The following is a 17,507-nucleotide window of genomic DNA, read 5'->3' as shown; positions in this document are numbered from 1 at the left end:
ACTCATCAATCCCCGATCTGTTCCAGCTGCCCCGCATTGGACCGGAATAAAGACCCTGCCTCAGCCTTCACTTGAGAGATACGCTGATGGTAAGAGGAAGGCTGAGTCAACACAGACCTAAGAGACACTACAGTTAACTGACTAGAGCTGCACTAGGCCGTTACTATGTTTCTTTAAGTTTGTTTGTTTGGGTGTTGCTCTGTTTTCTTAATATTTGATGACACATCCTAATCATGCTTTGAGTCACTACACAAAATATTCCTTAATGGTCTTTTTGATGTTCTTCTGTAAGTTTTTAGGCTAGTTGCACAGTAAACATTTGATTATTGCCTCATGACTCATGTAAGCTTGATATGAGAATTCCCATTACTTTATTACTCAAGTTCACTCGTGCTGATGTTCTGCCGTAATCCATTTATGAACTGAATTTTAATGCACTTTTAATTGCCCATCACTAACTGATAGAAGACTGCACACGAGCCTTCGTTCCTTGTTTGCGTCAGTAGCCTCGCAGCTTCAGTGCAAAACTCTAAAGTTGCAAACTGCAGATGCTAAGTGTTTGCTGGAACTGCTGCTGCTGCAAATCAACTGATTACCAGAACTGGCTTTTCCACCAGCATGGAAATGAAGGACAGAAAGAACAGCAGCACAGCATGTGCACTCAGAGACTGCCGGGGTCTACCCCTGTTTACTTGCGGCTCATCCGCCGAGTTACTGCCAAGGGGATTTCTCGGCTAGAGAAGGGTGCACATCAAAGTCGGAATAAGAGTGTGCTGACACACGGACCTGCGCTGGCGAACCACGCAGGCGACACGGAGACACTAAGCCCCCTATTCAATAAAGACATGGTCCAAATGAATACCCACAGCCCCTGGTTCTGACTTTTAGGACTCTCTGTGCCACTCGGAAGCCAAATCCCCTCTAAGCGCCGCTGGAGCACTTGTTGACAAGGTCTTACAAAAAAAAAAAAAGGCAAAAAGTGGAAGGGTGGTGAAGCCATGGACTTGCCTATTTTGTCACTATGCCAGCAGACACACTGGCTGAGCTGAGCTTGCTTACAAAGGGAGCATCAGAGCAGCCTTCCCCTCCAGAGAGGCACCGACCGCATGAACAATCTTCACCACTTTTGCCCTCTGGCATCCTCTCGGAACTGGAACGGAGCGCTGTGAGACCGTCACCCGGCGCGTGGCGCAGCGTCTCCTCAGACCGTGACAGCTGGTCATGAATGATTTAGGAGCGCTGTTGATGGAGGGGTCTCGTCATGTTCACATGAGTTCACTATTAATAAAACCCCCTCTCTGCAGATGAGCAAAGAGCAGCAGTGTGACGCTTTCACACTTCGAAGTATAGGCCTATCGGGGAAAGCATAGCATGCAGTCCCTGAGAATAAATGCTAATCTGTGTTTGTGGGTATCAAAGGGAGCTGGTGTAGGAAAGTGGTGTTGGATGAGTGAAGATAGTGTAAATTAATCAAGTGTAAATGGATTTCTTTCAAGGGTGAGTGAGCACAGATAATTAGCATGGTTTCACTTTTAAGGTGACATTGAAACAGAAAATTTGCTAACTTATTGTAGAAACCCAAGTGATATAAATAATTACTGTACGTCAGCAATTGCTGAGACCATGCAAATATGGCCTGAATATGGTTTATACTCTGCAACCAGGGGTGTTGGTAAAAGCAGTTTGGGCCAATTGGCGTATTATACTCGACAACCAGGGTGTTGGCAGAAGTGGCATATGCCAACTGACATATTATACTCAGCAACCTGGGTGTTGGAACAAGTGGTACAGGCCAATTGCCATACTACCCTCTGCAACCATGTTGTTGGCACAAGTGTTTTGGGGTGATTATCGGATTATACTTGGCAACCGGGGTGTTGGCAAAAGCAACCAACTGCTGTATTGTATATCAGCGTTTGCCGTTAACTATCCATCCGCATGCACATGAAGATGCCTCACATATCCTGTGTCTGTTTAGTGCATTGGATGCATGTGTCCTTAGAAATTAACATGACACTTACACGAAATGCTAAGGGCAGTAGTTTATCAGCTAAGTTGGCTGACCAGAATGACTAACATCAAGTTGATTGAAAAGCATAAGCAGCACACCTGAGCCAGTCAGCCAGCATGACCATAGTGACCATGATGGTTGACCAGCATGATTGCTGTATTATACTCAGCAACCGGGGTGATAGCACAAGAAGCTTTAGCTGAAGTCTGAGCCACATGTGCCATCACCTCTGTTGCTGAGATTGTTATGGCAATCCTGTTGGTCAACCAGTCCAGCTTTGAGCCAAGCATTTGGGCCAGAATCGGACCTAGATTTCAAATAGATTTGGGGCGATGCAACTCTGGTCTAGACCCAGAAATAGTCTTCGTTTTTTTTTCTTTTTTTGATTATCTGGAAATATACTTGCTGTTAACTATTAATTCTAGCACACATGGTGGCTGCCTTACATAGCCTCCATCATTTTAGTACACTGGTTGTGCGCATCCTTAGAATTGAATGAGACACATGTAGTGTAGTCCACACAAAAACACTGGGGGCAGTGCACCTGAAGAATCTGAAGTAGAATATGGTCCTGAGCATATTACTGCACAGATATGCAATCTTTGCACACTGTATACTGTAAATATGAGGATTGTTGGATTTGCCAGCCAGCAGCTGCAGTGCACATAATGATCCGGTTAGTAGTTGGCAAACTGGATCTGAACACATACATGATGATGGCCAGCTGTTCCTTCCATCTGTCTATATGTGATGAGTGCAATATAATATATATACAATGTAAAATCTTAATTTCACAGTTTAGCTATTATGAAAAATGAATATTTTACTACAATACAATTACTACTGTCAGGTTTAATTATGTGAAAGTATGGACAAAAGTATTGGGGCGTTGATCATTCATTCATTATTTCTGTTGACAACAAAATTGCAATTATATGTTTCAATGGTTTGTAAAACTATTGTGTTTTATATGTTGATCTTTTAATTGTAATAAAGTAGTGAAACATTAAAAACGTTGATTTTTTTAAAATAAAAAACGAGTAAATTATCCTAATTGAACCACTACCATTATACCATTGCACTAAATACTGATAAAATAATTAGTAATGGAGTAAGTCATTAAATATTCACACTGCTTGTTAGAATTTTTTGGGCTTCAGACATATTTTGGATAATTAAACATGCACCAGGTCGAATTGACCCAGGAACACCATTGTTGTCCCTGACAAATGAACATAAGGGTTAAGCATGGCGCCAATTCATGTTTATCTGCTTCAGAAAGTTCAATTCTAGTAGATAAGATTCAGCGCCAATCCAGGTGTATTGTACTGAACCAGGCTCAGGTATTTTACCAAAATGTCCACAATGTTCAGAGCACCAGCTGGTTTTCTCTCAAAGTGCCATTACTGGACATTACTGTTCTGATGGCATTAGTAAGAAAAGTTATAAGAAGGATTCACAGTGATTCGCGGTGTTTAAAGGAACTAGGGGCTGAATGGTTGGACATTTCAGTCAGATTGGAATAGTTCTGTCATAATAATATTTTGTTTGGACAATACAGTACCAGTCCTACTTTTTTTTTCCTACATTGTAAATAAATACTGAAGTCATTCAGACTATGAAGGAACACATAAGGAATCATGTAGTAACTTAAAATTGTTCAACAAACCAAAATACTTTGTGAGGCGTTTAGGTGCTCTTATCTGGGGAGCTGTTAACTTGTGGTTTCTGAGGCTGGTACTTACTCTGATCTAAACTTATTCTATGCAACAGAGGTAAGTCTTGCTCTTCCTTTCCTTGGGCAGTCCTGATGAGGGCCAGTTTCATTATAAAGTTTTTGATGGTCTTTGCTACTGCACTTGAGGACACATTCAAAGTTCTTGATTTTTTTCTGACTCTCAAACACATTAAGAGGTAAGAAATTCAAGTAATTAACTCCTGACAAGTTCAGCACAGCTGGTAACTGAAAGCCATTCCAGGTGACACTCATTTTATTGCAGTAGTATATTCTTAATATTGGCATGTTGGCAAAGAATTTTATTATTAAAATAATGAGACTGTTTGTGATATTACTTTAGGGCCATATTGTCCTCCCTTATATCATAATGTATTGCAATATATAGAATCAGAACCACTATATTGTGAAGCATATTGTATGTATATATAAGTTCTGCCAAAACTCTGCTCTTATATATTGTGTGCAATATGATGTAGCACACCCCTAATGTCCATGAACATTTGGACATATATTGTAGATTCCGCTGCTTTTATATTTGCTACTAGGACAGAAGGTAAGTGTATACTGAGTTATATGTGGACGACACCTCAGAATACTAGACTGATCTTGCATCAGACTGCACTGTACGACCTGTTTGCCCAAAAAGAAAGTTAATGAGGAGTCGAGAGAACCAGTCACTTTCCTGCTCATTTGTTCCCTCTATCCCGGACCCCCCGCGGACCACCTCCACGCGGGCTGCCACGTGGCAGCGAGTCGATCGGGGTTCCCCTCCGTCTTCAGCGATCGGTAATGAGAGACACTGAAGGATGTAGCATTGAGCTTGTTAGCAGGGCCACTAACCTGAGTGGCATTACAAAATGAACGTCTTCCTGCTCCTAATTAGGGCTCTGATAGTTAGCCCGGCTCTGCTAGCGCTGCTGGAGGCCTGCGCCACAAACAAAGCGCTGACAGGTGTGAAGACATGAAAGCGGCGCGTCCGTGTCGAGCCGTGACGGTACTGTAACGAGAGCAAAGCGATATTTTTGTTAAGGAGACGAGCAAGGAACAGTGGTGCTATGCCAAAACCTGTTTACCAACAGCAAGCGGTGTTCAAGGAAGCCCTGATGATCCATAACACACAACTGTACCACTGTACCACTAACTGCTAATAACAGGTGCTGTAGCAGGAGCTACTTAGCATTAAGCAAGTGAATCCTGCTAATTGGCGCACACCGGCTTTGTCATGCATTGTTAGATACGATTGTCTAAAGTACTGTATTTTTTTTAACAGGGTCTTAAAGGAAGAACATCAGGCACTACAATTACTACTGTCTAGTAGAGCTGGGCAATAAGATGGGGCTGTTTTATTTGTAGAACCACGACCAACTAAACAGTATTAATTTATCTTTAGCATTAAAGGAGAACTCAAGTGTAAAATTGACTTTGGCTGTAGTAAAACATGATAAAAAGTACTTACCTTTGTTGAATAGCCCACCACCGCTGCCCTACAGCTTTCTGAGATACAGTAATTTTGTGTTTTTTTTGCCAACACTCTGTACCACAGCCATATCGGGGCATATTTTGCCCAAATAAATCACTTTTTCCACTGTATCCAGGCTCAAAAAAGCTCCACACCTCCTTGCTAGAATATGGAGAGCCCAGACATCTAAAACGAGGCATTAATAACTTAAAAAGTGCACAAGAAGCTTATTAAAAACCACTGTTTACATCCTGTGCCGCTAGCTTTCAGCTCGCTGTGCCACCATAATTGTACTGATAATGACATAAACATACAGCATGTCTAAGCAATGCATTGGGGCATGTATAAGCAATTTATTGGGGCAAAAAACACAAAATTGTTTCTCAGGAAGCTGTAGGAGAGCGGTGGTGGGCTATTCAACAAAGGTACATTTTATCATGTTTTACTACACCCAAAGTCAATTTTACACCAGAGTTCTCCTTTAAGAGACTTGTGTCAGATTACAGGGTGGGAGTGGGTACTTTTTTAATAATGATATTCTAACCTGTATGACAAAACACTAAAACACTGATCCATTTCCAAAAACACAGTATTGATTTTTAATTATTAGTTAACATGTAAAGACTGGTGGAAGACAGTGGTTTATTTAGTGTCATGTTTAAATCCCGCCCACAAGATAGCAGTGTAGTACTCTGTTGTTAGATCCTACTGTTATGATTGGATAAAAAAAAAAAAATAATAATAATATGCATATATATATATATATATTGTAAATCTTTTTTCTAAAATATAATTTTTTCAAATATTACTATATTTCTATCTCAGATCTCTTCCATTTCTTTCTACTTGAGAACAGCTTTGAAAATTTGATTCCATTCACCATCCAAAAGAACATTAGTGAGGTCATGATGCTGCATGATAACATCCCCATCAAAAACACCAGGCACAAAATCCAGTACCCAGTTTTTTGTATCTTTACTATATCAGATATTGCTTCATAGTGCTCCACTGTAACTGTGAGTGCTGCAGTAATACTCTGTATCTACTCACAAACCCCAAACAGAATACATGATTAGGGTGTTGTGCGAGGACTGGAGGATGGGTTGCAGACTGCAGGCTTATTCCAAAAATAAAAATCCATGCTTTGTGTGATGCAAGAAATACAAATTAGCCATAACATTAGCACCACTGTCAGATGTCAATACACAGTATAAGGCAGCAAGTGAGCAGTCAGTTCTTGAAGTATATACTGGGAAAAAAAAATAAGTGTGAAAAAAAATCTAAAAACAAGGTGACAAGAACCAAACACACATTACCAAAACATCAGGAAGGTCTTGTAGGGTGTTCCTGTAGAGCCTGTAGTGTCCTGCAGGTTACACCTCGATCCTTTAAACTTATTAAGCACTCCCAGATCAGGTGGGATACACTAGTAGGTGGTAAAATCTAAACTCCGCTGGAAGGAAAAAGCTAAGTAAAAAAAAAAAAAAAAAGGCCTAGTTGAAAAGACATACTATGCAAAACCCATTTTTGCATGCTTTTGTATTTCTACTTGTGACATCACAATAAGAAACCTGCATAGAACAACCCTGGCACCACCACTCACCTGTCGAGCCCTATCAAAACCTCACCCACAAGTTAAAAATCTGCCTTCTGCTGATTGAGAACCACACACAGTACACAGCAGGATTGCCAGCAGACTTTGTCTGAGGGAGGAATCTGTGGCAACTAAGGATGAGAGCATGGCAGGTCAGCAGATGATGGAGATATATCACATTTTTTGGACGATAAGACGCAGTTAAAATCCTTTAATTTTCCCAAAAATCGTCAGTGCGCCTTATAATCCAGTGTGTCTTATGTAGGAATTCTTCCAGTCAGGTTGTAAGGAGCAGTAAAGCCATTCCACTGTAGTACAGCGTTATACAGGAGTTTTAGTGAAGTTTTTCCAGCACTGAGGCTGAGTGCAGCAGCATCAGCATTATCCTCTAACCGCAGCGATAGCTCTTTTGCTGTTCAGAGGTGAGTATTTTGGACTGTAGTCTGTGCGTTTATCGAACCACATGGGATGAACTGATAGCTGATAGTGTCCTAGGTTACTGGAATACTTGGGGTTCCTCAGTCTACCGGACGGCATTTACTAGCACTAACTGTGGATGGGTAGCGCTGCTAACCGGAGCTGGCTAACGCTGCTAACCGTGGCTGGTTAGTGCTGCTAACCACAGCTTTTAAACAGTTTTTAGGAGAGAAATCGGTGTAGATTAATTTCCAGCACTTGTTTTACTTTAAAAGTCTAAGGTTTTTTTTAAGAATTACAGTTTTGTTTACTTTAGGCACACCACCAGCAGCAAGACCTGCTGAATTACCATGTAAACATGTATTAAACATGGTAGTAAACATGTTTACCTCAAGTGTGCATTCATACTAGTGTTGCTTAATGCAGACAAACCAAGTCTCCCTGAAGCTGTGGGAGTCTCCCGCATTTCGGTAGTGGCTCCCTGATGCCCGCGAGTCAAATATAATCTCCCGGAATTCAGAATGAGTGCACCTCCCTGAAATCAACTTTTGCAACTTGGGCTGTCTGTTAATGCTTAGTTAGTTAGTTAGCCATGATCACAGTTAGGCATGTTCAAGCTTGTTCATGTTTTGCCATTTAGCACAGGCTAAAACTAATGTAAAATTTAGTAGTACAGTTTAGTATAGTTGTTTTTTCAGTAGAAGCAAAAAAGAACTTAAATTTAGTCAATTTTATAAATAAGTATACTTTACCAAGAATGTGATTTTGCATAAAATAATAATGTAACAAAAGAAAAATTGCAGAATACAATCATGCAAGCATGAACTATTATACAGAAAATATCCTTAAAACTTCACAGTAATTAACAAAACAATACAAAATAGACTGTTTTTATTACAGAACACCGCTATGATATTGAAATGGATCCTTTTTAATGCTTAAAAGAGTATACTGATATTTCCATAAATAATACCAGACCTCGAAACTCCACTGCTGAACTGCTGAAAAATAAAATACTATAAAAATTGTTTACCTGTCCTGAATGCCACAGATGTCAAACTGTAGCTGATTCCAGCTTCCCAGCATCCCCTGCTGGACCTGCATCAGATCTGTGGGCTGGTTGTTGATTAGGATGAGGCGCATACATCCCTGGAAGGCCATGGAGGGGTTCATGCAGCCGGAGCCGTTCTGAGACAGAGGACAGCCTGAGAGAGAATGATAGACAGCTTTTAGAACTGAGAGGAACTCACTCACAGTCAGATTCACTAATACAGAACAGCATGTCTGAACACCGGCCCGTCTAGCAGAAATACGCCAGGGTAACTGAGTCGTGCTTCTGAAACATCATTACTAAAACATTTACAAGATTATCAAGATTATATCACCTTCAAGAACAATCTTTATTATTATTTAACTGGAAGTGTCTATGTGCATCATAAAAATATATATATATAAATAAAACTAAAATGCCTTATAAATATTATAATCACTTTATCTTCAATCTCCAAAAGGCATAGGGCCCTATTTTAGCGATCAATAGCGCACCAGTCAGTTGTGCTTTCCGCACATTGATTTAGGGGTGTGTCTTGTCGCAAAAAATATAACTTGCGCAACTTGAAATTCTCTTAATTATTTTTGGCGTACCGTGAAACAAACCAATCAGTAAAAAGAGCGCAGCACATTTTGGCTGATTTCGTCTTTGTTTTTTTAAATTATTTTATTTCAAATTTTTCCCATTTTCTCCCCAATTTACACGGCCAATTACCCAACCCACTCATTAGGACTCCCCCTATCACTAGTGATGCCCCAACACCAGGAGGGTGAAGACTAGCACGCGCTTCCTCCGATACTGTCAGGGTGCAGCAAGGAAGGACGAGGAGAGCGGACGCAAATGCGAATGAATTTATTAAACAAATAACAAAAGACAAAAATAAACAAATACACTGAAACTAAACTAAAAACAAGAAACACGGGGAACAGAGACCATACCTGTCAAGTTTTAGATTTAAAAATAAGGGATATTTTCCTCTGTACGCTTAAAGTCGTCCCACCAGCCCAACGAAGGTTCAGTATCTCTTACATTTTAAGACAGGTTTACAAAAAATCTAAAATAACCACATGTGAACCGCTTACACACTACAATTAGATTATCAGAATCTGAAATGTTGTGGACATTCCTACATATGTCATTCTTTTAATACAGCCAAATTAAAAACCCTTTTCTAGATATTTAAAAAAAGTTAAGATTCCATGTCTTTTTGGCATAAATGCACTCTTTTATATAATATATTTTATATAATATATATTATGTAATGGATTTAAAATTGAACAAAGGGTGCACAAATTCTGCAAAATGACTGTTGGTGACCTAAAAATAGTATCATGAGCTTTTACTAAAAAGACATGGACCAGATATATTCCATCAGTAAAAAATAGTCCTAAGGGGCCTACACAATTAATAATTTTTAATTAATACTTCTTTCTTTTGATCACTCCACCCCTGATCAGTTCAGTTCATTTCGGTCCTCTACACATTTCTAGTTAAGCTGAGTCACAAGCTGTAATTTTTTTTATTTTAAAAGGTTTAATCTGTGTGTTTTATTTCGGAGACGAGTATTTTTAAGCAGCTATCAGAAAAATCTCATCACAGTTTACATGATTAGCCTACCGTTCCCTTTCTTTTAGAAAAATCGCTGAATATCCAGATCTGTTTTAACGTCAGCTGCTCCGACGAGCTGCCTGAACTCACAGCGACGGGGGGGCTTCCCCACGCTGACCCTCCTTTGCAAGCTGATTGGCTGTTTCTCCTAAAAGGCGGGACTTTCTCCTTGAACCGGCTCCACGATTGGTTAAGAGACACAGAGCGGTAAGTGCCCTGTCTCCTCAATAATATATATTTTTTAATTTAATATAATACGGGAAATTTACGGGAAAATACTAATACGGGAGGACGGTGGGAAAGAGGAGTAAAATACAGTAGTTTCCTGGCCAAAACGGGAGACTTGACAGGTATGACAGAGACGCAACCATAACAGACTTACTAAGTACAAGAACCGACACGAGAGAAGGGAACACGGACTATAAATAGTGGTGGACACACAAGGGAAACAGGAAACACCTGGGACTAAGGGGCGGAGCTACAAATGAACACAGGTGAGTGGAAAACTACTGAACAGGAGACACAGAGGAGCACAGGTCACGTGGGGATATAACACAGACATGATACAGGGCCAGAAAAGGTAAATAAACACAGAAACATGAGAACAGACAGGGACCACGTGACAGATATATGTGAATTCAGCCACCGCTTCTTTTCGAACTGCTGCTGATGCAGCATTGCCGAACAGCGGAAGGAAAGCACAGTGACTCGTTTTTTTCTACCCACCCGAAGGGAGCATGGTCAATTTTGCTCCCTCTGAGCGCCGGAAGCTTGATGGCAAAGCTGCATGAGCGGGGGTTGAAACCTGTGACCTCCTGTGAAGCTTTAGACTGCTGGACCACTCGGTGCCGATTTAGTCTTTGTTAAACAACATAACATTTTAGTAATGATGGTGGTTATAGTGTGTTTTATACCATTGATTTGCTTTACACTTGTTATTTATTAAAACATTTATTTTCACCAAAACAGAGGAAATAGCGTGTGCAATGCCCTGCACTCCGCCACGTGTTACACCATGCCGTGCATGTGGCATTTTAGAGTGATTTTCTATTTTCATTTTTTATTTCCAAAACTGCAGGATTTGAGAGAATGAGTGAGAATGAGCATCAAATTCTCGAACAGCAAAATTCCTACATTTGCTACATTAAGCTACATTAATAATGTATTATTTATTATTATGTATATTATTAAGTCCATGCACTGAACATAAATATAAATCCTTATAAATGTCAGAAATAAATATAACTAATAATAACTTACTTGTTACTGTGCAGTTTTTTAAGTATATTTTATTTTATAGTTGATTGCTGAAGGCTCAGGGCAAGGTGCTTTTTTTTTTGCTGTGGTAAAAAAGTGATGTGATTATTGTTAATGTTAAATTCTTGTTTTTGTCCCAATTTTATTATTTAACAAGAAAACTGCGTTGTTCAAGAAGTTGAAAGATTTTTGTGTTTCTACTGAAATATTCAAATTTGCTGCAATTATTTTTATTAATTTTTTTTCATTGTTTTCTCATATTTTTAAAATATACCCTGACATTCTGATATTATTTTGGGCCCACCCCTACTCACAGTGTTAATTTAAAACTAACAGTGATGATGATCCTATAGATTATCCTATATCCTTTATATCCTATAGTTTGACATGCGTATGAATTTAGGATCTATTGTGTTGTGTTTCTTTTTATTGATTTATTATTTTTTATTTATTTATTTAATTATTTAAGAATCTAGACTTCTAGACCTTTAAAACTTTGCCGTCAGTTGATGATGTTAAAAGAGAACTTTTGTTTTGGTCTGATGAGCAAAGGTTTATTTGGAGAGACTTTGGAAAGACAGGCTGAGGAATTTTAAGAGAAGGGCATCTCTGAGTGTTCTCACAGGATTAGAAACATTTCACAACTTTGTGCAAGAAAACTCTTTTATACAATAAAAAAAAAAGCATTTACAAACTGAAACTTGCCAAAGGCAGCTTTAATAAATACTGACTGTGCAGAGCCTGAACCTTTACTTCAGGCTCTTTTTCTTATTTGTTATTTTGAAACTGTGAAATAAGGGAATACAAGAATTTAAATAATAATGTTTTTACTTCATGCTGTCTGGAGATCAGGTCATCTTCTTACTTAACTATTCACAATAACAGGGTTTGACTGGGGGTGAAACAAATACAAATACATATATACCCAATATTCTACCAATTTACTGCTCCATCGCAAGTCTGTTCTTATTGGCTTACTAGTAGTGCTGTGTATTGACAAGAACTAGGCTGTATGATACACATCCTGATACAGAGGTTCAATATACTATATGATATGTTGCGATACTGTAACACTGGATACTGTTTACTTTTTTTAAATTCAGAACCAATCAGATCTGTTCACCTGCTGCCTTCACCTGTAAGACCTCTAATTCTTCTCCTCACTGCAGAAACTGAGACTTCAATGTTTAGTTCAATGTTAAGCTGAGCTAAAGCTGCGCTGTTGCCATGTGGGTCAGCCAGACCTGACTCTTACTGTAACAGTTTTCTCCAGAAAAGACTTATACTTTTAAAAGTTACAGAGTTCTCTGTGTTTCTGTGCCTTTTTATAGTTATTATGCTGAAAGTGTTGTGAATGTTCTGTGTGTAAGTGTGTAGAGAGCACAGTAACACAATCTGTTCAAACGCTGCTTTACTACAGATAGAGGCTTTGGAAACTGACATTATTTTTCAACTATTTCCAGCTCAGTTTATTTCCATTTCTACAGACCAGTTGTAAGCTGTGCCGGCAGACATTTACTGCTAAAGTTTGTACCATATAAGTTATCTGGATTTTGTACCATTTCAGGTTATTTACTAGACCTTTACTAGACCTGAGGAGCTTAAATGGCAAAAAAAGACCCCAAAAAATGGGTATTCTAAAATGTTTGACCAGTTGTAAATGTATGTATGTACACACACACACACACACACACACACACACATATGCCTTCTAACTACAGTCAAGAACCCTTTTTCACCAACAGACAAAAAACATGATTTCTCCACTCATAGATCATTAAGCTGCTAATGACATCCATTTAAAGACACTGGTGGGACAAATCTGATTTTTATGAAGTGGAATATTTTGAGAAATTCTCTCATTAGTCACGTACAAACACTATATCCTGTCTTCTCTATCTGAAGTATGCAAACTACATGCATGTACTATTTGCATCTGCTGTGGCTGGTTAACTCTTTAACATATTGCTCAACTCTTTTGATAAAGCACATTTTAAACCCTGTGGTTCAGTTCCCCTGACAGAGATTAAGTCTAGTCTTGGACTACAAAGCAGTTTGAACTGAGACTTAACCCTTGTCTGGGAACTGACCCCAAATCTTAATAAAGAAAGGTGTTAACCTAAACGCAACCAGATTGTGCCATCTCTAACAATCAGCAGAGGAATTTCAGGCAAAAAAAAGAAGAAAAAAAAGAAAAAATAACAGTCTATGTTCATTCTTTTCACCTGCATTGTTTAAATAGCAACAGAGTTTACAAATATATCTATGCTGATGGGTGTGGTGGTCTGGAAGCTAGGTGTGCTCAGGTACATTTCTGGAGTATTGCTCCATCGCTATCGTGACAACGGAAAACACAGGTGCACCACTGACTGAAAACAACCTAGACAGACGCCAACAGTCAGATTTTTTTTTTATTGCTATCTTGGCAACACAGGCGTGACGAGCATGCACCCCAACCTGCACACGCAGGAGTGCACAGACCTGACATTTACATCAACCATAAACAGAATATATCATACAATAATATTGCTGTTCCCGTAAAAATAACCTGTTTGTGCACCTTCATACCAGGTCAGGTCAGTTTCTTCTGCTGAGAAGTGCAGAAGCACTGTACTGTTAAAATAGCAATCTGCCAAAGTCAGAGTGCACTTGGCTCTTAAAGAGAATAGTAAGTGATGCGCTGATTGGTTTATTGCATGTTATGCCCAAAACACACCCATGATTAATTAAGAGAATTAGTACATGCCAGTCATGTTTTTTCTAGCCGCGCAAGGTGTACGTTTCCCGTCTGTACGATAGCAAAGACATTTCACTGTTAGTTGTACCATGTACATGTGATAAATAATTCTATAATGTTATTTAAAAAAAACTGTGGGGTCTTACTAATACTAATTGTTTTTTATTATTTCCCCAAACAAACAAAAAATGGAAATATCATTAAAGGTTTAAGAAACTAAAGAAAAAAGCTGTTCAAATAAATCTAGCCATTCAGCTACTATTTTTTTAAGACAAATTTAATTTTGATTAAATATAAATATATTAAATTCAAATCCATTTTAAATATAATAAATTCACATTCATTTTAAACATATAAAATTTTATTTGAATTTAAAGAAATTAAATGTGCATGTACAACTTTGCAATGTGTTGACTAGAGGCAGAAAACAGGAAGCACAATGCTGACAGACTTGTTGAGCAGTGGCCTTTTGGATTCCAGGAAAAGCAGCTTATAAAGACGTGAGCAGAGTCACGCCTGTGACAGATCAGTTGTTCTGTTCGTTTTTTATTTATTTATTTATTTATTTATCTATATTGCAGAGATATACAATACTGACAGCTGTACTGCAGAGTTTGAGCTGAAAGCTGCTCAGAGAAATAAATAAATAAAAAAATCTAATCATAAGCAGTTAGACGGAATGGTTCTGCGAAGTGATTCGGGGGATGGTGCTCTTAACAAATGAATAATGCAGTAAATCTCCAGCAGTAACAAACAGAAATCCATATTAAATCATTCCAAGAATGAGGTCTCTTGATCTCTAGTGCATCACATGCTCACAATCAGACTTAAAATGACAGGTTTAGACCTTTTAGATGATTCTTCAGCAGCTGCATTTTCAACAATCCTAAATTAGAACTTTTAGGAAATGTATCTCACAACAAACCCCTGATAAACATGAATAGTCAGAGGTAGACCTGCACGAAACAGATACAATGCCAAAAATACAGTTGATAGAGTTGAAACTTTAACTTCTACAGAAGTATTTTAAACCCTAGTATCTATACTTCTACCTGAGTAATGAATGCAAATAATTATGATACTGTGGGTGATAATATTCGCCTTCTATAATGAATTCCTGGTACACACGTGACAATGTGGATAGAGGAATGCATCCACTATCAAAACTCACTCCAACTCCCATAATTCACATTACCTTGTCATGAGCATGCTGGTCAGTATTCAGCCTCACTCACAAGATAGTACCTCACAAATTAAACAGGTGTGGGTGTTCCCATGCTATCCCCTAAAGTAACACTTCATGACCAATTTATATTCTGCTGTCCCATGGCTTGTAATCTTGTGAGGGAAATGTGATCTGTAATTTTGAGAGTCATTGTTGAGGGTTGAGTTTTTTTTTAGATTAGATAAAATAGCTTAAAATACCGTAAAAGTTTAGTACTATACCTATGTTGATAGGCATGGTGGTCTAGAAGTGAGGTCTGTTCGGGTAAATATCTGGCGTGGTTCTATCTTGGTGGTGGAAAATGCAGGTGTGACACTGATCGATTTAAACCCTGACAATGTTTAAATCGATTAGTTAAACACACTGCAGCGCACAAATCCAGCTTTTACATCAACAATAAACTGAATAAAGAATTTAAAAAAACATTGCTGGTCCCTTAAATTACCTGTTGGAACACTTACACCTTCACAGAATGAACGCACAGGTTAGTATCCTCTGCTGAGACATGCAAAAGTGATGCTAAGATACCTGCTAAGATATTAATGCGCCAAAGTCAGAGTGCACCTGGCTCTTAAAGGAAATGAAGACTGACACACCAATTGGTTTATTTCCCTGTTATGCCCAAAACACACAGATTAATAATCAAGAGAATATGTACAGGCCAAGCCAGGTGTATTTTTGCACCCTCACAATTCCAAAGGCACAGCGACAACGCCTAAATTTAGCTGCTCGATGCGCAATTGACCGGTGTGCTACAGATAGCTAAAATAGGACCCTTGGTGAATCTATGGCTCAACTGGATAAGCAAAGGCTAACTTAATGAGTGAGCTACAGAACCAACATATCTACTGTACTACATTCATATCTCAAGCAGTGTAAATGGTTCTGAAAATTACAACGATAATTATAACCAATGATTATTCGTTTCTCAGTTTATGTTATGCATATTTCCCCAAACACAGGGGCAGATTGAAGAGAATTAAGCTTAAAGGAAAGCAGCTGATGGCGGTTCAATGGGTAGCTTACTTGATTAGCCTCTCTGACAAATGGCCATGCCAATACAAGCAACACACCTACAAGAGAAGATAAACTTATCGTCTGCCAGTGTGAACACAGTGTCACATGATAGGATGGGCTGCAAATGTTTAGCTCTAAATTCTTTATTTTTTTAAACTTTTCTTAATGGTTTCCTTCAGTGATAGAGGGTTATTATGACAGTAGCAATTACTTAAATAGCTTTACGCATTTTACACACATCGTTAGGTGTGAGAGCTTGTCATGTTATCACGTCTGAAATATTTTTACTGTCCGATTGTTAAGTATAGAGCAGTTTTGATCTGTAAGTGTGTTGTGATCTGCTTTATAATTGGCTCTGGAGAACTTCCTCAGAACATCACACCAACATCACACACTAATATTAGACACAACGCCTAATGCTACATTCCCGCCAATCTAATTACGTCACTCTGGCACCCGGGCACATGTAATGTAATGTAATTAGATCTGTGCTGCCATCCCAGCCCTCACTGATGTGTCGGATACAGAAACTCAGATTGTGACGACGATAAAACGATGATTAATTGCGCAGCTCTGTTCAGAAACATCCCGTACTGGAACACGGCTCCATCAGATTCTCTTCCACTGTGGGGATTTTATTCCAGTTCGTTCAGCATGAAATGTTTATACAATGTAAAGGGCTGGCATTTTCAAAGGTTCTGATATGACAGCGGCTATATTCTGGATATAACACCCTGGTACAGCGGGTGAGACTTCCCTCTACGCCTGGGCTTTCTGCAGTTTTTGGATGAACACTGAAGCAGTGACATTTAATGCCAAGGATATTTGTATCACCGCTGCGCCCACCATTCTGCTTAAATGATGAATCTGTGCTGCAGCTCGCTGGCACACTGCAGAGGTTTTGTTTGGCTACCCTTTGTGGATATACAGTACCAGTCAGAGGTTTGGACACACCTTCTCATTCAATATTTTACTTTAGTTCTTTATTTATTTCATTTTCTACATTGTAGATTCATATTAAAGATATGAAAACAAATAAGATACACATATAAAATTACATAGTAAGCAGTAAAAATGTGTTTGTGTGACACAATCCCAGACCTAACCCCCACTGAGATGGTGATTTGTGATGAGCTGGTGTTTCACAGCATGAAGAAAATATAATGCAGATTTAGTCCAGTGGAGGAGTGGGGGGGCGGGGGGACAATAGGATTTCGGCTCTTGCTCATGAATATTCATATATGCAAACATATCACCTCTGATTGGCTAACAGCATTGCGACACCAGCGAGATGGAAAACAGTTCAAAACGTAATTTTTACACTAAAAACAGTCTTCACAATGTTTTAGAGTCTTATAGTCTCTGTAAAACGCGAAATCCACCGGAGATCCTA

The 17,507-nt window shown here is 38.8% G+C and overlaps 1 protein-coding gene across 1 annotated transcript in view; it reads right to left on the bottom strand.

Annotated features, from left to right (window-relative positions):
* The window catches only part of cntnap5a (contactin associated protein family member 5a), a 246,642-nt gene that overhangs the window by 82,250 nt on the left and 146,885 nt on the right, over positions 1 to 17,507 (bottom strand). Inside the window, exon 10 of the mRNA XM_022679490.2 lies at positions 8,253 to 8,424. Within this exon, the coding sequence (XP_022535211.2) occupies positions 8,253 to 8,424 (172 nt within the window). The remainder of the gene's footprint in view (positions 1 to 8,252; positions 8,425 to 17,507) is intronic.

This window comes from Astyanax mexicanus, chromosome 11 (assembly GCF_023375975.1).
Source record: "Astyanax mexicanus isolate ESR-SI-001 chromosome 11, AstMex3_surface, whole genome shotgun sequence".
Lineage (NCBI taxonomy): Eukaryota > Metazoa > Chordata > Actinopteri > Characiformes > Acestrorhamphidae > Astyanax > Astyanax mexicanus.
The sequence above is the reverse complement of the archived record's forward strand: the minus strand, read 5'-3'. Positions and strand labels throughout refer to the sequence as shown.